The sequence below is a fragment of the Sporisorium graminicola genome, chromosome SGRAM_7 (genome assembly GCF_005498985.1).
Source record: "Sporisorium graminicola strain CBS 10092 chromosome SGRAM_7, whole genome shotgun sequence".
Lineage (NCBI taxonomy): Eukaryota > Fungi > Basidiomycota > Ustilaginomycetes > Ustilaginales > Ustilaginaceae > Sporisorium > Sporisorium graminicola.
Genome location: NC_043737.1, coordinates 343504 through 363029, shown reverse-complemented (window position 1 = coordinate 363029; position 19526 = coordinate 343504). Strand labels below are relative to the sequence as shown.

The following is a 19526-nucleotide window of genomic DNA, read 5'->3' as shown; positions in this document are numbered from 1 at the left end:
ACATGCACTTCTTGGCGACCGTCATCGTCGAAGGAGTCGTCTGTATCCGAACAAACATCACACGCCATCGCTAATGCACATCTGGTCGTAGTCGTCAACTCGCTTCTGCTTCTCGTTACATGCCGTCGATGCTGCTCGTTGCATACCGCGTGTGCTGCAGAGCCGCTCTGCGCAAAGGTGAGCGAGCGAGGGGCGGCTGCGCTCGTTGGCAGCAAATATCCGCTCTCGTCCCCTTGCATGCAAACCGGTAGATTCTCCACGCTTCGCCTGCTAGCGATAATTAGCTCTGCCCTCTCTCCTACGAATAGTGGCCTGCCGCCCTCCAAATGGATCCACCACGTCCCTGCATTTTGTCTCGCGTAGCTGTTGGACAACCCTTGAAGCCTCAGCCTCATTCGCTCCGCTGGCAGAATCAATCAGAAAGGTGTTCACTTACCTACGTCAAGTGGTCCCGACGAGTAAGACGACATCACTCTCCTCCAGGTAGGCGACTGCTTCAGAAACCAACACTACGCGCGACGCGTTCAGTGGGTGCACAGCAGCAGTGAGACAAAAGATTTTGATTTCGATTTTTTGGTTCCCAAGAGGTATTCCACCCCTTTGCCAGCTGCAGAAGGAACGAGCTGGAATTCCTCGCTTGGTCTCAAGACTGGCATAGTGCCTACATGCACGTCGAACTAAGACATGCGTCAAATTCTTCTCACATGTCCGAGCGGTTCGCAGATTGCTGCCCATCGAAACTAAAGAGCTCTCCTCAACTGTCTAGGCTGCTGCCTTCCTCTGTCCGCCAGTCGGATCGATTCATCGACAGGCATGCTTGGGTCTTGGCCGTCAGACATCGGCACGCGCGTACCTTTGTGTCGGAACAAGCAAGTAGCGAACAGGGATGAGGGAGTGCGAAAGAGGCCAAGACAGAGACAGAGATGGTTGCTCTCGTCTCGCAAGCTCGGCTTACTGATGAAAATGCCGCCAAGCGTCGAACATGAAGCTTGCAGCCGTAGCCAAGTGGCAAGCTTTCGGATTGCCCGACTTGGGTAAAGTGAATTCGCTCACTCTCGGTGGTGACCGTGCTCTCCGTGTGGCCCTGAAGCGCCACTACTGTTCGGCAGAGCCGTTGCATGAGCTCGTCGATGCTTTCCCGTCAAGAATGGCGATCCTGCGCTGCGACGCGCTGCACGAAGAGATCACTACGCCATTTGGTGACTGGACCAGAACACGAACACGAACACGAACAAAGCCCGGCCCGGAACCTTGAGCCTTGGCAATCCATGCTGTCTCGTGTTGTGCAGTCCCTATAGCACCGATTTCTGCTTTGCCGTGTGCATCAATCCGTCGCTATCGCCGCTTCTGCTGCTATATTGGTCCTGTGCTACCGTAGCGGCAGCTCGAGCCGCAACTCGCAACCGCCTAATCTCGTCCTCTTTCCACACCATCCCATTCCGCTTGCCCTGTCTTCATTACTACCACCTTCTCCTGCCCCGTCATCCCGACACTCCTTTCCGTTCTCTCCACTCTTGCTCTTTCTCTTTCCCCCTCTCTCTCTCGGCTGTACAGGCTCTGCACACTCCTTTCTCACCGAGCACCAGCATTGTCGGGCACCGCTTTCAGCGCATCGGCCGTACGAGCGTACATCCAACTCAGCAGCTCTTATACGCACCCCAACACCGAACAGAAACTGGCAGCGCTTCCTCCCCATCTGAAATGTTGGTCTATATGTCTCAATACGTCGAAGACCGTTCGACAGCACCGTCGCCGGTCCCGGTGGTCTCGTCATCCAAGCCTGTTCACTCGAACTCAAAATCCAAGAAGGATAAGATCAACTTTGTCTCCAAGGCTAGCCTCGCCATCTTCGATCCTCGCCATGCCATGGGCATCGACACTGGCCTCGACTGGTACGACTCTGGCTGCAACACGCACGACTCACGTTCTTCCTTCGAGCATCCCTCGCAACGGAGCGCCGGTCGCAGCCAAGAGAATGTACGCAACCAGCAGTGGTCCACCAGCCCGACGCCCGAGCTTGAGGCCTTCACCGATTCCATGGGTGACTATTCCTACGATTCGGCCAGCTCGGTCGCCAACACCGAAATGACACGACAGGCTTCGGCATCGTCTTCCGTGTTCGAAGACGACCGCGACATTCCAGAGGTATCCTCACGAAGACGCTTCCTCTCGCGCAAGAGTGTCGCTCCCGTCAAAACCCCTGTTCCCACCGACGACATCCTCTTTTCGCCCCTCGCAACCAAGTCCAAGTCCACTCGCAGCACAGGCGCCGGCGCAAGCGCTGCTTCCAGTTTGTCCAACACCTCTTCCTTCTCTCGCTTGTTCACACGCAAGAAGAAAGACAAGGCTGCTTACCCCATAGGCTTCGCGTCTAGGTCCACCCCCGATCTCTTTGACGACCTTCCTCAGAGCGCTCCTCCCACCACCCTTACCTTTGAGCAGTCTGGCTTCCGATTCTCGCCGCAGCGAAAGGACTCGGACAGCTCTAGCCTCTACGCCTCACCCCCTTCCCTTCCCACCAGTCCGGAGCGTCGTCCATTTCGCATGGGTCCAGACATTAGCCCTACACGCACTTCAACCTTGAGTGCAAAGCAGAGCATGCCCGCCCTTCGTCAGATCCGCGAGGCGCACAGCGGAGTTAGCGCAGCCCAGTCCAGGTCTATCAGCTTTGTCAGCCCCGAAAAGCGACAACGACCGAGGCAGTCTGTTGCGACGGCAAGGAGCGAATCCTTCGACGTTGCCCCAGCTTTGCCGCCTCTGCCCAGCTTCGAGACTTCATCCCCCATGATCCCGCTCGAGTTTGCTTGGGACTCGAAGCGTGGCACTGCGCGTCAAAGCCAGATGCCAACGCTCGGCTCGAACAATCGGCCCGTAAGCCGTGTCGTGTCGAGCACCAGTCGCGGTGTCCCCAGCCCTGGTCTCAATCCGATTCGCCTTAACGACCTTCGCAAGTCGACCATGACCCTCCGCAACGAACCTGCTCTGCGCTACGCCGATGATACCAGGTTGGCCCCTTCCAAGTCCACCGTCACCAGGCCAGCTGCTTCACCAAGGCGCAACGCCGACAAGAGAATGTCGATGACTCAGAGGGTGGTCGACGGTCTGCTCGACCAGAACCACGGCCGTGAGGAGCCCGAGATGCGCTCTCGCAGATCCGACATGGAAGTTAAATCGGCACGCAGAAGGAGTCGCAGTGTCGAGGCTCGAGCGCTCCCCTCGGTCAAGCACAACAATCTTGTCAGCCCACCGAGCTCCAACAGCCATTCCGATTCGGTCTTCCCCGCCTTTGTTCGTCATGCTCCCGTTCCTCGCGGACGAGCCAGCAGCCCGCAGCCTCGCTTCTTTGCTGATGCCGACGTAGCCAACGCCGTCACGCCCACGCCTGCACACGCAAAGTCCTTGAGCACACCCACTTCGGCGCCTCCCAGCAGTTCGCCGGGTGGGATTACGGTCCGCAAGCAATCCCCTTCTATCAGGAACCCTCAGCATCAAGCATCTGGAGAAACGCATCAGGCTAGGCGTGTCAACTTTGCAGGCCAGCGCGCCAAGGCGGTAGCCGTTGCCAGCCCGCTCTTGCTCTCAAGGAGTCCTCTTTTGGGAGGCCGAAGCGGCACTCCTCTGCCTGTTGTCAACATTATGCCTCCTACGCCTGACCTGGGCGCCAGCGGGCAAGACCAGGAGCGTCAATGCGCGGCAGCTAAGGAGACGGTTGAACAGGAGCCTATGGTGGCAGCAGCGGCCGGGTCTGCAAAGGTCGCCAAGGGGTTCTCAGCAACCCCATCCTCGACCAAGGCACATGCGGCTCCTTCTCGACAGGGAGCTGCGACCACCACACCAAACCCAGTCGCCGAACGCACCAGCGCAGAGACCGCCGTTGCAGCGCCTGCCAAGCGTGTTCAGACTGCGCCCATCGTGGTCATGAGCCCCGAAAGCGTCTGCTCGCCTGCCTCGATTTACTCGCCCGAGGCCACCGATGGCGTCTTCTCTTCGCTCCTCGGCGGCCTATCTACGGATAACGAGGCCTTGTCTAAAGAAGAGATGCAAGTCACCACCGACTCTGTTGCGGCTGAGCTGAGCTACGTCGGAATGCCTCGCACCGACAGCGTCACCAGCGAGCTTTCCGAGGCGAGCAGTGCCCGCAGCAGCTCATCTGGCGCTTTTGCCTTTTCGCGCAGTATGTCCAACTCCTCGTTTGTCAGCGGTGGCACGTTCAGCTCTGCTTCGAGCAATGCTTCCGAGAGCCCGGAACGTAAGATGCCGCACATGGGGAGCACAACGTCGTTTGACTTTTCACCCACCAAGATGTCGAGCAGCGCATCAGTTGCCTCCACTGCTGGCACCAGCGTGTTTGGGGTGGAAGCAGACGTGCGCAGCGTCGAGAAAACAGAGCAAGGCAGTGATGCTCCTGAGCTGCTCGACCTGGGCAAGCTTAAGATGCCGTTCGAGCTTAAAGCGTTGAACTTCGAGCCGGCCTCCTCTGCAGCAGCGGACTCGAGCGATTGCGAGACGCCTACGCTTGCCTCTTGCCGTCAGATGGGTGTCAACGTGGCACCGTGTGGGACCATGCACCAGGACAAGGCGAGCACGAACAGGCAGCTTGGGCTGAGTATGGACCTCAGCGACCTGGCTCAAGAGCTTGGTCTGGGTCGCCTTAGCCAGATCGGCCTCGCCCATCTCAAAGGCGTCGACTCGTTGGCCGACAAGCCTGAAACGGCTATTGTCGGAACGGTGAACGCAGCAGCAAGCGTCAAGAAGATCTCTCCTACCAAGCCGCCTAAGTCTTCTGCTCGCGCTGCCGTCAGCACTGGCCACGCTTCGAATGCTGCTGCTGGCGCGGGAGCTGGAGCAGGAGCGGGGCTGACGCGGTTCGGGATGGGCATGGGCGACATTGCTTCGTCCGCCGCCATGTCCCCTTTGCCCGTGTCGATCGCTGGCCGATCGCCGCAGACTCCTCCTCGCACTAAGGCGCCGCTGGTCGAGCCCAAGGCAGGACGCAAAGTGTCGGCGTCCGGAGTGCCCAAGGCCGACGGCGGGTTTGGACTGGGGCTCAACTTTGTCGAATCTCCCTCTCCGCAGTCGCAATTGCGCAAAGCTGCCATCGCCCCAGGAAGCTACGGGCAGCACGTTGTCGAACAGACAAACACCCTTCCTTCCCAATACCAGACAAAGCAGCAGCAGCAGCAGCAGCCATACTACCAACAACAGCAACCATACGCTTATGAACAACAGGAAGAGGAGGGACAGTGGGTTGGCGTTGCAATGTGATGCGCGATCCCTGCCTTTGTCTTTTGTCACCAAACATCCAGATCCATGTTTCGTCTTTATACCTGCATTCGGCACTCGATGTGCCATGTGCTCACGCTTCTGTTAGTAACTCCACTGTATTCCTAGTCCGCTCTCGTTTTTGTAATCCGTCTGTTCCATTTATCATCGTCCTTCGCTGTGGGTTTGTGCTACGAGACTCTTCACGATGATGTCGGTTGTGCAGAGGATCAAGTGTGAAGCTCAAAGAGAGTCAGAAACGGCAGAATCGGTTCAGCAGCAAAATCGTTGCGCAAGAGCCAACGCGTCGCGTACAGTGGGGAAGAGAGAGAAAGGCAAGGGTGTTGGTCTCTCTTTGGGTTACAGTTTCCGGCATCCGAGATGTGAGTTGTTGCTTTTGTGCATTCTAGCACCACTGCATCTATGCTTTGCATTCTCCTGTTCTAATCTATCATCTCGGATCCCCAGCAAAGACATTTGGTCCCACCACCGCATCTCCGCAGACGTAAGCGATGCCTCTTCCTCGCTACTCACTAGACGACGGCGGCGATGGGGACGAAGAGTTCGAGGAGTCGTATACGTCCAACGCGGGTGCATCTTCGTCTCGTCTCGCACCGACGTCTTCGCCGCCGCCAGGTGCCGGTGGATTGAGCAACAACTACTCGCAAACACCCTCCGTCTCTGGCGGTCGCTCGACATCTCCATCTTTATCCGCGTACGATGCGCCGTCGAGCCTCGATATCGATGCGCTGCTCGAATCGGATCGTCGCACAGCAGCGCACAAGGGGCAGCCGAGCGCTGCACCGACAGGCTGGCCGTACGGGGCAGCCTCGCCTGTTGCCCGCCTCAGCGCGTTCGAGCAGCTGACCCTGTTCATGGCAACACAAAAAGCAGCTCCCGAACTGCTGCCGTTCCCCACAGCCCCCTTCGACCTGCTGGTCGGACAAATGGAACAGCAACAGTCCATCTTAGACTCGCTGCTACATCTCTCGCATATCCCTGCCGCGGGAATTGAGGTAGAGGAGGCGGATGGAGCCCCGGCAGATGGTGCAGGAGGAGGAGGCGTGGACGAAGACGAATACCTGCGGCTCAACTTGGTGCAGGTGGATCTGGAGAGGTGCAAGTGGCTGTTAAAGCAGATTGTGCGGTCGAGAATGGATTTGCTGCAGAAGTATGCAGCGTTCGTGGTGGGCAGGGCGAGCGAGAAGGCCAAGTTGAACGCTACGGAAGCGCGGTTTGTTGACCAGTGAGTTTGGCTCCCTCATGATGGGTTCGAGGTTTGGGAGTTAGTTCTTTACTGACGAGACAACTCTCGATACAACGATCACCCGCGATCAGATTCTGGCAGCTCAAAAAGGATCACTTCCACTCGGCAGTCCTGGGCTATCTACCAGAACAATTACACGACCTCAACACAGGCCAGCCGACCGACCAGGACACCCTCTCGCAACAGGACGCCCAGCAGCCGAGCAACAGCAGCAACATGGGTAAGTCGCACACACAGCCCACCAACCCTCTTCTCACTTTTTCCACTCTGCTCACACCCATCTGACCCACACCGCATTCTGCACTGGCATGTGGGGCAACACCAGTTCCCGGTCCAGATCTGGACGCACCCGTCTTCATCCGCTGTCTGCAGGATTGCGGGTCGATCGCGCTTCCCGAGTAAGTTTTCTCCGGCTGTCTTCCCGAAAGAAAAGAAGGAGCAAAAGTGTTTGGGTGCTAACGCGTGACACACATTTGCATTCGGCAACAGCAACGAAAAGGCAACGCTCAGCGCAGAGTCGGTGCATCTGCTGCGATACAGGTCGATACGCCATCTGGTGTTCCAAGGCTTGGTCGTGCTGCTGTAGAGCGAGATTGCAATACACACACACACATGCAAAGCAGTCACGCCAGAGACAGTGTCAAGCACGGACTGTCGAACCCGTGAGCCGTTCATGCGTGATTCCCGACACCGGCTTCTTCTCGCTTTCGGAGTCGTAGAAAGGTTGCGAATCCATTCTGAAAACCGACACTAACTACACGACCGAGATGCACCCAACTTCGCTGTATTCTACATTGATCGGTTGCTACTGCTTCTTCTTGTCGTCTTCCTCGTCGTCGTACTCTCCCTCCTCCCTCTCGTCGGCAACATCGCCCTTGATCGCCCGCAGCATGATCCTCCACATGAGCACGTACCAAAACACGTTGAGCAAGAACAACAAAAACATGGGCGCAAAGATCTGGTACTTCATCCACCAGACCAACCACCAGCCCTTCTCGGGCTCCCACTCCCTCGCGTACCGCGGGATGAGTTCGAACTGCGTCCACACCGACTGCAGCGTGACCGCCGAGAGGTAGATGCGGAAGTAGGACCAGATGACCATAAAGATGGCGAAGACGGCGACAGTGATGTTGTCAAGCCCCATGTAGTTGAGCGCCTTGCTGAAGCCCAACCAGGTGTCGGGGATGTCCATGCACACAAAGACCGTGGTGCCGATCATGGTCAAGTTGATGAGGTACGACCAACCGATGAGCCAGAGCGTGACGAGGTGGTGCGCAATGAGCTCGACGTAGTCCTTCCTAGGTTTTTCGAGACGCAGCAGCATGACAAGCGCCTGCTGCAGCCAAAAGCTGAACTGGAGCAGGTAGTAGAGCTTGAGCTCGCTGCGCATCTGCCAGTGCGGGTACTTGAGCCAGAGATGTTCGAGGTTGAACCACCAGCTGTCCTGGAAGCTCATGACGTAGAGCCCCAACGCAGCGGCACTGCCCCAGTAGAGCACCGCATAACCCTGTTCGGTGAAGCGTGCCTGCTTGGACTCGCTCTTGATCCCCCACCATTTGGCGAACGGCTTGAAGATGTAGAGCGTGGTCGACTGGCGGAGGAAGCTGAACACGATGACGTGAAACACGAGGAAGAGCAGGTCGTTGTAGCCTTTCTGGTATCTCGCCTCATGGCTTTCTGTGGAGCGAGGGATGAGGTTCTGGAGTGCGCGTTGGATGCCGTCCTTGGGTGGCAGACTGTCGAGGATGACTTGCGACTGGGGCACGCGATGCGAGAGCTTCAGGAAGGGTGCGACTGGGTTGTTCTCGGGAGTGCCGATGAAAAAGTTCCAGTTGAAGTAGGCGAGCACAAAGATGGCAGCGAGCTGGAGCGACGAAGCGGGCGCGGTCATCCATCGAAAGTTCGTCAAGTCCTTGATGAGGCCCTGGGAGCGGTAGATTTCGTCATCTTGAAACTCGTACTTGCCCTTCTTGGCGCGGGGCTTGGAAGTGGATGCAGCGACGGGATCCTTTGTAGCAGCAGCGGCTGCGGCAGCATCGGCAGCGGCGATGCGATCGGCTACAGCCGGGTCTGCAGTTTCGTCCTGCGCGTTGGCATTCTGCGGGACCTGGGCAATGGCTTCAGAGAAGGAAGGGGCACGCTTACGACCCGTGGCCGGACGTGTAGGCGGTGGTGCCGACGACGACATATTGAGTGTGAGATGGATGGAGCTCGCAAAGAAGGAAGAGCCGACAGGGAAAAGGACAGCCAACTTTCTATTTGAATCGACAACACCACCTGCCAAAACATGACAGCCAAGCCGATATTTTTTCTTTGGTGAGAGCATGTGTTTTTCTGACCGAGAGTGATGAGCTGCACCGTGCGTCATTCTGGCGGGCGCGTTCCAAGCAAAGAAAACGAAATCCTGGGCGTATCGCGTTCAGCCAAGCATTTACGACGAATCGCCCTGGGAAAGCACATCGGGAGATGCGACCTGACAGCAAGAGAAACAAGCGAGGTTTGTTTTCCGCTCGTCTCGTGTCTCGTGGCACACATCTGCTGATCATCAAGGGCGGAGTTGGGGCTCCGAAAAAGTGCGAAACGATACAGACAGAAGCCTGAAGCCGACACCTGACCCTGAGTTTTTCCCGTCCTCCCTACACCAGAGAGGCAGGCCCTCGCAGCCCTCCCGCGCCTCCTTTGTCTCATCTGCGCTGCACGCACCAAGACGGTCAGCGCCACGGTTCACAGGTAACCAGCGTCCCGCGTTGCGATCTTGCGTTCTCTGAGCTGTATTGACACCATGGGTGGCTGGCACGCGATGCCGACAGTCAGTCTAATCGACTTCCGAGTCCTATCGTGTGCTTGTGTCTGTTTGCTCTGGTGACTAAATGCCGTGTTTTGTCGTCGACGGCAAACCGAGCGAAAAAAACACTAACTCGTTGAAACAGCTGCACAGATTGACGCGGATCGGCGGGGCATGGCATCAATTGTTTTTGTCTTTGAGTTTGAATTCAAGCGTTTCAAATGGGATCGGCGCCAGCGTTAGAAGTCGATTTTAAAAGTTGTGAGAACTCAAAGGTGCCCTTTCAAGCTTTTGGGTTAAGCGGGAAAAAAAGATTCGGGGGTGTTGGTCTTCTGGTGTCACTTTTCCCTTTTTTTGCAGAGCAAAGGAGGCTCGAGTATTGTGTGGTTCGGCGTTCAGAACGATCGCTCTGCCGAGGTTGTAATGGAGGCTGTGTCGACTGGCAGACTGCAGAATGCCGAGAATGCTCTCTCTTCGGACTGATACAGCAAAAGGGGCGCTTGTTCTCTCAGGCAAGTTTGGCTCGCCTGTGCTTCGGGTTGTGAAGCCAACTCGTAAATGCTCTCGCCGCAAAGCCTATCTCGTGTTCTTGGATGAGATCGTCTGCATGTGAGCCACCACTTGTGGATGAGAGGTCGTTTGTATCGACAACGAGCAGAGAAGTTGTGCAGTGTCGAGATAGCGTGGAGCGGCGGCCTGATCAAGGCATCAGCGCCAGCGCCGAATCTGGGCAGAGAGAAACATTTCTTTTTTCATATGCGTGCTTGAACCGCCGTTTCAACACACCCACAAATACAAAGGCTGCTTCTGTGCTGTACGGTGCTGTGCCCTGCTGTGCTGTCTCACAAGGCTCGGTTGCCCTTTCATGTCTCACTTGCACCTCGTCCCTCCTCCCCTCATCATCATCATCATCATAATCATCAACAACGCCATCCTCATTCCCTCTTTATCATCGATCATCACTCCTACCGCGCGTCTCTCGTCATTGTGTTTTGAACAAGACGCCGCACACCTTTCTCTATCCTCCCTTTTCCCGTGGTCTCCGATTCAAGATCTGCACTCTCTCTGTCCCCTAGCCCGCTTCACCCGTCCACGTTTTGGAACCCTACATTCTTTGCTCGTAAACACGCCAACTTCGGCATATCTTCAACTCGCTCCATCAGTCAGGCGGTCAATCAAGGACCTTTCGGCCTCGTCCTACTCAACCCTGCAACCACGCAGGTCCTTAGTCGTCGTCCCCGAACCCACGTATCCGCCTCTATTGCACGTCGTGCCAGCCAGCCACATCCTTAGTGACGATCACCATGAAGGCATCCGGCTATCTCCTGTTGAGCGCGCTCGTCGCTGCTTCCGCCGCTTCAGCCGCCCAGCATCAGTTACGAGCCCTTCCAGATCACCATGCACACCTCGTTGCGCGATCGCCTCAACCCACACCTCTTGGCCCTGGTTTTAGCTTCGGCGGCGGTAGTAGCGGCGACTCCTCGGACTCTGGCGCGGCTGCCGCCACGAGCGCTTCCAACTCGGTCGATCCCTTTGGAATCGCCTCGTCGAGATCTGCTGCGGCTGCCTCTTCTTCCTCTGCTGCCGCTGCTTCCTCCTCGGCTGCCGCCGCTGCTTCCTCTTCTTCGGCTGCCGCCGCTGCTTCAGCCTCCGCTTCGGCTGCCGCCGCTGAATCGTCCTCCATCGCTGCGCACGCTGCCTCGTCGGCAGCGGCATCCATCTCGAGCGCCTCCGCTGCGGCTGCATCATCGTCTTCGGCTGCCGCGTCACGCTCTTTGGCCTCAGCTGCTTCGGCTAGTCTTGCCTCGACTTCCTCAGCGGCGCTTACCACCTCGACCGGTCTCACCACCACGCTAACTGCCACCGTCGTCGCCTCCGCCACTTCGGGCGCTCCTTCTACCACGGCCGTCAAAGAGTCGAGCTCCGGCAGCAAATCCGGAGGTGCCAGCACGGGTCTCATCATCGGTGTCTCGGTGGCGGGCGGTGTCATTGTCCTTATTGCGTTCATCTTCCTCTACTTCAAATTCGGCACGCGCAGGTTTAGCAACTTTGACGATGGCGATGCCGACATCAAGTGGCCCGAGCTGAAGCATGATCCGGATTCCAATGTGATGCAACCTCTTCCTGCGCGTCGAACAGGACGTGCTGGATTTGGGATGGGCGACGACGACTCGGACAACGAAGGTGGTGAACACGATGGTAACGGCGCTGACGGTGTGGGTGAGAAGGGCAGAGACAGCTTTTCTGGTTCTACTACAGCCCTTGCTGCCGCACCGCCTGCTGGATACGGTGTCAACGACTATCAGCCGGGAATGGAGCATGGATACGGCGTGGATCCAGCAGCGGGGTACTACCAGGACCACCACATGTACGGAGCTCATCAGTACGCTATGCAGACGTCGCCAGGTGCTCCGGGCGGCGCGTTCCCGGATAGCAGTGCCAACCCATACGGCGTCGACCCTTATGCGCATGCTGGCATGTCGCACCCGCAACAGCAACCCCAATACCCGCATGGTCACTACCAGTGATTTTGCTTTCTTCGTCTTGTTGTATTTTCCTTTGCCTCTCTCACTCTTCCGTTGCCCCTATTCAGTCTATGGGACGTTACATACACAACACACTCACACTCTTTCGCAGTTTTCCGGCGAGTGCTCCGCATCTCTGCTTGTTCTTCCGTCTAATGGCCGCTGCCACACTCGCTTGCTCTCATGGGTTGAGGTCGGATTGGAGAATACCATTTCTTTTGCACTGATTGATGGTGTTGTGGTTGTGCTATAGGTTCGTGTTTTGGACCGTGTGCTCCGTTTTGAGAGTCAACCTTAAGGTGCACTCTGTCGATCAGGAACATACTGTTCTCCTGGTTCTCCTGGCGAGCTGGTTCTCCAGGCTCTCCAGGCTCTCCTAGTTCACCCGGTTAACCTGACTTGCTGGAACACCTGGTAGCCCCGGCAGTGCTGGCTCAACTGGTTCACCTGGAAGTCCTGGAAGTCCTGGAAGTCCTGGAAGTCCTGGATCGCCCGCCCCCCCCCCCCCCCCCCCCCCGGTAGTCCAGGTTACCCACACCCGGAAGGCCACGTAGACTGCCAGATCCAGCCCAAGTGGCCCACCTGAACTAGTCGGCGCTGAAGTCGCTGACACTCCTGTTAGTCCAGGAACTCCTGGTATACCGAGCCACACATGCTTTCCAGATCCTCGCGCTGACCTGGTTCAACGCCGCTATTTTGGTAATCCTGGCTGATCCAGCGGACTTGCATCTGCTGGATCGCAAGGTTCGAGTGGCGATTCCGATTCTCTCGGTCGCCCCGGCAGACCTGCCGTTCCTGGTAGCCTAGACTTGTGTGGCTCTTCAGCCTGGATCGGCACTTTCGGACATGAATCCGCGGAGCAAAGCACCTGTCAGTCCCAGAAACAGCTTTTCGAGCTTGAGCTAAGACTGAGCCATGACGAGCCTTCACTGCACACGTTTTGAAGGGTGCGGAACCAAATTCCGAAAAAAGACGAGCGCTAAAAGCATGTATAGCCTCTTCCTGTTTTTCCCCCATTCTCGCTTACTCTGTCAAGAAGGAGAGAGCAACACTCTGAGAAAGCACGTTTCTTCCATTCTCACAACCACCCCGCATCTTAGCTTTCCATCATCGCAATCGTTTCGGAGCTCCGACGAGGAGCATCTATCACACAGCATGTCGTTGAAGGTAGCTTCTCGAGCGTTGCTGGTAGCACCGACAAGCCGAATTCCCGCTTCCACAGCGGCACCGGCGAGAAGGATGTTGGCTTCGACGTCAAACTCGTTTTCCTCATCATCGCGGTTGATGCTGAGAAGCAGGAACGTTGCTCAGCAGTCAAGGGCGGGAATCACATCAGGAAGATTTTCCATGTCGTTGCTCTTCCAGACCGGTCGAGTCGGCACATCTTCCGCACGACCTTTCACTTCTTCCAGCAACCGACTCAACGCCACTTCCAAAGTATCTGATTCCAAGTCTTCCGCCGACAATGCAAAGTCGGAAGCAGAAACCGAAGACTCGGACGCTCCGCCACCTAAAGCATCTTTCCGCGAACGACTCAAGTTCCTCACCCGGCGCTACGGCTGGTGGGCCCTCGGCGTCTACCTCGCCGCCTCCGCCGTCGACTTGTCCCTCACGTTCGTCGCAATCCACCTTTTGGGAGCAGATCACATCCGCTCCCTCGAAGCGTCGCTGCGCAAATCCATCGGCCTCGAGCAACGCTCCCCCGACCACGACGACGACGGTACTGACAGCAGTACCAAAGCAAGTGGAGGAGGCAACAGCACCATCTGGACCGAAGCTGTCTTGGCGTATACTATCCACAAGACGCTCTTGTTGCCCGTGCGAGTGGCGTTTACGGCGGCGGTGACCCCCAGCTTCGTCAAGTGGCTCGTGAAGATGGGCTGGGCCAAAGCGAATCACCAGGTAAAAGCGCAGGTTGGGCGCAAGGCTGCGGATAAGGCGATTCAGGACGTCGTTAGGCGCAACGCTGCAAAAGAGACTGCTAAGCATCAGTAGACCCCGTCCAAGTATCTTTTCATTGTCACCACCTTTCAATCAACATCAGCGATCCAGCACACATGCGCAGCAAACGCCACTCGACTGTCAGTTCGGACCCAACGAAAGCGTGTGGTGGGCAAAGAACGACCACGTTAGATCAACACACGAAAGATTGCGGAGCGAGGAACGGAGCTTTGAGATTGCGCTGGTGCCCTGGAAAGAGCGAGCGAGCGAGAGAGAGAGAGAGAGAGAGAGAGCAAGGAAAGTGTTCGAGCAGCGAGAGGGAGGAAGCATCGAGAGAGAAGGAGAGTGTTCGAGCGAGAGCAAACGAGTGTACGAGACGGAGAGAGAAGCTACAGAAGGAGAGGTAGGCCACGACGAGACGAGACAACGAGAGTTCAACTTTATACACAACTAGGCCACTGGGTCATGAAACAATGGGACGATGTGGGCGCCTAAAACAGCGAACGTCGAACCTTGTACATGAACCGATTCCGAGGATTCACCGTCATCCCCTTCTTGACACCATCACCATCTTCTCCACGGACGAGCGCACGACTGTGAACAGCTGCACCACCCTTCGCTCCTCCTCCTGCCTTGGCAGCGTCAGCGACACGCAGAGCATCCTTGATCCCCGCATCCAGCGGTTGAGCCAGCTGATCGGCCGAAATGCGTTTACCGTCGACGGTGTAGGTCGCATTCTGCGAGTTGAGCAGACCTTGGATGCCCGCTTCGAAGATGGCAAGTTGCGAAGCTGTGATATGCATGCGGCCGAAAAGTGTAGCAAAGTCGCAGGCTGAGAACGTCATCGTGGCTTTGCTCGACGCTGGACACGTGTCGTCGCTGCCAGAAGAATTGGTTGAGGGGCCAGATGCACTGTCGCTGCTATCGCTCGAGCTGGAATTGGACGACATTCCTGGCATCGATGACATGGAGTCATCAGGCGACGATGGAGGATCCGAGCTTCCACTGCTTCCACCAACACTAGAACCGCCAGAAGTGACACCCATCGCGCTGCCTCCACCCGAGCTTATACCCTGAGCCGTAGACATAGGCGGCATAAACACCTTGACGATGTGCTTGAAGGGTGCTGCAGGGCCACAGCTTTCACTGTCTTTACCACTGGTGCTGCTGCTGCCATTGCCGCCACCGCTGCTGTCCTTGTCGCTGCTGCTTGTACCGCCATCCCTGCCGTAGCCTTCTGGGCTGGCCTCTTGCTCGCCACTGCTGTCGCCACCACTGCTGATGTCGCCGCCACCGCTGCTCGTGTCACCATTGCTGTAGCCTTCGGGCGTGCTGCCGTCATCGCCACTGCTATCACCGCCGCTGCTGATATCGTCGTCTCCGTAGCCCTCGGGGCTGGAACCTTCGTCGTCGTTGCCGCCACCGCTGCTACCACTGCCTCTGCCACCGGAGTCGCGAGACAAATGCGAAGAGCCGCTGCCCTGTTTACTGCCGCTAGAAGTAGTAGATCCAGACTTGTTTCCTTCTGCCGGAAAATACACGGCATCTCCGGTCGCAGAGGTCGGGGTAGAAGGAGCCGGTTTGTCCTTCTCGCATTCCTCTTCTTTGCCACCAGAGCCGCTCGAAGAAGCAGTAGAAGTGGAAGAAGGAGCATCCGAGTAGTTCCCCTCTCTGTAACCAGAAGAGGTGTTGCCAGACGCAACACCGCCTTTCGACAGAGAAGAGCCGGTGATTCCACAGTCGTCGCAGTCTTGTTCGTCTCCATTGCCGCCGCTGCCTCCATCAGACGAAGGTGAAGACGAAGTTGGAGTGCCGCCGGACGAGATCCCGCCTGCGGGTATGGACGAGCCGTCGCCGCCGCCACCCATGACTTTGTGATCGCAATCCTCGCTAATGCCACCACTCGTCGTAGAGCTACCACTGCCACTGCCACTGCCACCATAAGCCGCGGGTTGACTGGAAGAAGACTCTTCTGCCGTGCCGTCGTCGACGCTTCGCTTGCTTTCGTGTCTGTGGCAGTCATCGTCCATGTCGGAACCGTGTCCAGGAGGATCAGAAGGATCGGATGGGTCGGAGTACGGGTCAGGCGAGTCTGAGCCATCACCTCCATTGCCACCATTCCCGCCGTTTCCACCGTGGTGACCGTGACCACCCTTTCCGCCATTACCTCCGTTACCTCCACTAGCTCCATCGCCACCGTCACCGCCGTTACCACCATTGCCACCGTCTCCGTCTTGCTCGCCTGGAGTTGGAGTAGCGGAGCACGACTCGTCGTCCGGATCGCAGTCTTGACCGTCAGAACCAGGTGGTCCGCCGGCACCTCCTGCACCGCCAGGGCTACCGGAACTGCCAGGCGTACCAGGTCGTCCAGGCGTACCAGGCCTTCCGGGTGTGCCGGGGTGACCTGGACTTCCAGGAGAGCCAGCAGTTCCTGGACTTCCTGGACTACCGGGCGAGCCTGGCGATCCGGGAGAACCAGGAGATCCAGGACTTCCAGGAGAGCCAGGAGAGCCAGGAGATCCTGGCGAACCAGGGGAGCCCGGGCTTCCGGGTGATCCAGCGCTGCCATGCGATCCAGGTGAGCCAGGTAAACCGGGAGAGCCCGGAGAGCCCGGAGAGCCCGGAGATCCAGGACTGCCGGGTGATCCGGGGCTACCAGGACTGCCAGGAGAACCGGGTGATCCAGGCGTGCCCGGCGATCCAGGGCTACCTGGCGATCCTGGACTGCCAGGACTACCAGGACTACCGGGACTACCGGGACTATCGGGAGAACCGTATAACCCTTCATCATCAGGTGAGCTAGGGCTGCCTTCGGATCCCGATGAGCCTAGAGATCCTGGAGACCCAGGTGATCCAAGAGAGCCACGAGATCCAGGCGAATCGGGAGAGCCTGGGGAGCCGAGACTGCCGGGCGAGCTAGGACCACCAATGGCGCTAGATCCGGGAGAATCAGGCGAATCTGGAGGATAGGGAGAGTCTGGACTGTTTCCGCCATTCGATCCAGGTGATCCTGGTGAACCAGGTGAACCAGGCGAGCCATAAGAGCCAGAAGATCCTTCAGAACCTGCACTACCAGGAGAGCCTGGAGAGCCTGGCAAACCGGGAGAACCTTCGGATCCTGGAGCGCCCGGAGCGCCTGGGCTTCCAGGTGAACCGGGACTGCCAGGGGAGCCAGGAGAGCCTGGGCTTCCAGACGAACCTGGACTACCCGGAGATCCTGGACTGCCTGGACTGCCTGGACTACCCGGAGATCCTGGACTTCCCGGTGAGCCAGGACTTCCTGAACTGCTTGGACTGCCTGGACTGCCTGGACTTCCCGGTCTGCCTGGACTACCCGGTGAGCCAGTACTTCCTGAACTGCCTGGACTGCCTGGACTGCCTGGACTGCCTGGACTCCCTGGCGAGCCTGGACTTCCTGGAGATCCTGGACTGCCCGGTGAGCCAGGACTTCCTGAACTGCCTGGACTGCCTGGACTGCCTGGACTGCCTGGACTGCCTGGACTCCCTGGCGAGCCTGGACTTCCTGGAGATCCTGGACTGCCCGGTGAGCCAGGACTTCCTGAACTGCCTGGACTGCCTGGACTGCCTGGACTGCCTGGACTACCCGGCGAGCCAGGACTTCCTGGAGATCCTGGACTGCCTGGACTACCCGGTGAGCCTGGACTGCCTGGGCTGCCCGGTGAGCCAGGACCCCCTGGTCCACCAACGCCACTCGAGCCTGGAGAGCCCGGTGCTCCTGGCAAATCTGGCGATCCAGGAGAGCCAGGCGGAAAGTAAGACTCGGGTGGGCCAGGACTACCTGGACCTCCGGGAGTGCCTGGAGCACCTGGTGAGCCGGGGCCGCCTGGCGAAGCAGGACCGCCTTCTTCGGGAGACTCGGGCGATTCAGGCGAGCCAGGGCCGCCAGGGCTACCTGGAGCGGCAGAGCCTGGAGAAGACGGAGAGCCAGGTGATTCTGGCCCGCCTGGGCCGCCTGGGCCGCCAGGAGAAGTAGGAGAGCCGGGAGAGCCGGGCGTATCACTTGATCCAGGCGAGCCAGGTGAGCCGGGACCTCCAGGACCCCCAGGAGAACCGGAAGTGCCAGGAGAGCCAGGCGAGTTACGCGTATCCGAGGTATCAGGCGTAGTAGATCCAGGCGTAGTGGAATCAGGCGTCGAAGGCGTCGTGGTATCAGTCGTCGGCACGGACGTGGAACCGCCAGGGCTGGACGGCGGCAGCATGCTGTTTGCGAGAGGAGTAGTGTCCGGGCTGGGCGACGCGGGGCTCGACATCGGACTCGACATGCCCGGCAGCATGGTGCCGAGCAGAGGGCCGAGAAGTTCCGAGAAGCAGTCTTCGGAAGGTGCGCCATTTGTCGACGCATTGGCGGTGCTGTTCTGGTCGACCGACTGATTGACGGCGTGAGCGTCATGTTTGCTGCTCGCACTGTTGCCACGGTGTTGGACGAGAAGAGAGAAGATGTCAGAATGCAATGCGTGAGATGGTGTACGCGAAACATAAGAGCGCGTGCGTGAAGAGAGATGAGGAGCAAAGGGCAACTTACTCGACAGGCGAAGCGTTGGCAGTGTCGATTCTGCCCAGAGACAGGGCGACCAGAATGATCGGAATGAGACCTTTCATCGTCGCGCAGAGCGCAGAGCGCTAGGATCAGGATCGATCGACAGTCCTATAAAGCAAAGGCAGCGAGGTGAAGATTGTTTTGTGAAGAAAAGGAGAAGGAAAGAGGAGAGGAGTGGTAAGGAAAAGACAAAGAGAAGCAGGAAGAGGATCCGACGAGACCGTCGTTTATATGTACAGACGACACTTACAGCTTGGACTCGATGTTCATCTGACCGATGTTGACTGTCTCAGCAGGAAAGAATAGGAGGAGCAGTGGTCGAAGACTGCGATCTCATTGATACGATGCCAGTGCGGCGCACGTCGACCACTTGATCCAGCACAGCGTCGTGGTGCAGTTCCGATTGATTCGAGCGCAGGCGGTGATGAGATGGCCATCTTCAAAGGGGGGCTCGCGATGCGAATTGGCGCTGAGACAGCAGTGAGAGTCAAGGTTCATCCATTCGCGAATAGACCTCCAGCGACCAGAACAGGTCTCGCCAACCTTGACAACCAAAGATGAAGTAGTCTTCGAATGCCTTTCGCTCTCCTTGAGCTTCGATTTGCCTGGCGTCTCATTTCGATCTTGGTTGGTTGTGGCGAGTGGGTGGTGGTGGTAGTGGTGGTCGGGACGGAACATGTAGTCGGTGTCTCGGATCGATAGACTCGAATGATGCAGTCGAGCCAAGCCGAACAGGAAATGGGCGATGTGTGCGCATGTTGACACGATCGCTTGCGATCGGCGCTTTTGCATTTGCCAAGCTCGAGGGGTCGTGCTCTTTGCCCTCCATACACTTTAATCCCTAGCTAGATGCACGCTCGGTATCACACCGGGCAGACATCCGCAAAGATTGGAAGAGGATAGGCGGTTCGAGCGACAAACAAGGTCGGCAACTAAATCATGCCTTGAAATGCGCTGCGAACGGATCTCCTGCTTTCTCAAAATGGTGATCGAATCTTCCCAGTTGTACCCAGAGACCAAGATGTAGCGGAACTCACTTTACACGGACGCGCAGCCAACTCTGATGCTTCTCTACCGTCACGCAAAGCGAGGCCAGACCAATCGAATGTAGCGGAAGAATCATCTCTTTAGATTTTTGGGGGGGTGTTTGTTGGTTGGGAAGGTACAATGGATCGCATCTGTTTAGAG

General features: G+C 57.6%; 6 protein-coding genes across 6 annotated transcripts; 4 read left to right on the top strand and 2 right to left on the bottom strand.

Annotated features, from left to right (window-relative positions):
* Positions 1-1701: 1701 nt before the first annotated feature.
* EX895_005580 (uncharacterized protein) lies at positions 1702-5265 on the top strand (the record flags this gene model as incomplete). The annotated part of the gene is made up of 1 exon (XM_029886172.1): positions 1702-5265. One exon carries the CDS (start codon positions 1702-1704, stop codon positions 5263-5265), a length of 3564 nt encoding a protein of 1187 aa, XP_029737403.1.
* A 509-nt stretch (positions 5266-5774) lies between these two features.
* Positions 5775-7115, top strand: EX895_005579 (uncharacterized protein; the record flags this gene model as incomplete). The annotated part of the gene is made up of 4 exons (XM_029886171.1): positions 5775-6508; positions 6601-6749; positions 6867-6927; positions 7019-7115. The coding sequence occupies 4 exons, from the start codon at positions 5775-5777 to the stop codon at positions 7113-7115; spliced, it is 1041 nt and encodes a 346-aa protein (XP_029737402.1).
* Positions 7116-7334: 219 nt separating this feature from the next.
* EX895_005578 (uncharacterized protein) lies at positions 7335-8717 on the bottom strand (the record flags this gene model as incomplete). The annotated part of the gene is made up of 1 exon (XM_029886170.1): positions 7335-8717. The coding sequence occupies one exon, from the start codon at positions 8715-8717 to the stop codon at positions 7335-7337; it is 1383 nt and encodes a 460-aa protein (XP_029737401.1).
* Positions 8718-10618: 1901 nt separating this feature from the next.
* EX895_005577 (uncharacterized protein) lies at positions 10619-11842 on the top strand (the record flags this gene model as incomplete). The annotated part of the gene is made up of 1 exon (XM_029886169.1): positions 10619-11842. The coding sequence occupies one exon, from the start codon at positions 10619-10621 to the stop codon at positions 11840-11842; it is 1224 nt and encodes a 407-aa protein (XP_029737400.1).
* Positions 11843-13186: 1344 nt separating this feature from the next.
* EX895_005576 (uncharacterized protein) lies at positions 13187-13834 on the top strand (the record flags this gene model as incomplete). Its single annotated transcript, XM_029886168.1, has 1 exon — positions 13187-13834. One exon carries the CDS (start codon positions 13187-13189, stop codon positions 13832-13834), a length of 648 nt encoding a protein of 215 aa, XP_029737399.1.
* Positions 13835-14271: 437 nt separating this feature from the next.
* On the bottom strand, positions 14272-18400 carry EX895_005575 (uncharacterized protein; the record flags this gene model as incomplete). Its single annotated transcript, XM_029886167.1, has 2 exons — positions 14272-18205; positions 18324-18400. 2 exons carry the CDS (start codon positions 18398-18400, stop codon positions 14272-14274), a joined length of 4011 nt encoding a protein of 1336 aa, XP_029737398.1.
* Between the last annotated feature and the right edge of the window lie 1126 nt (positions 18401-19526).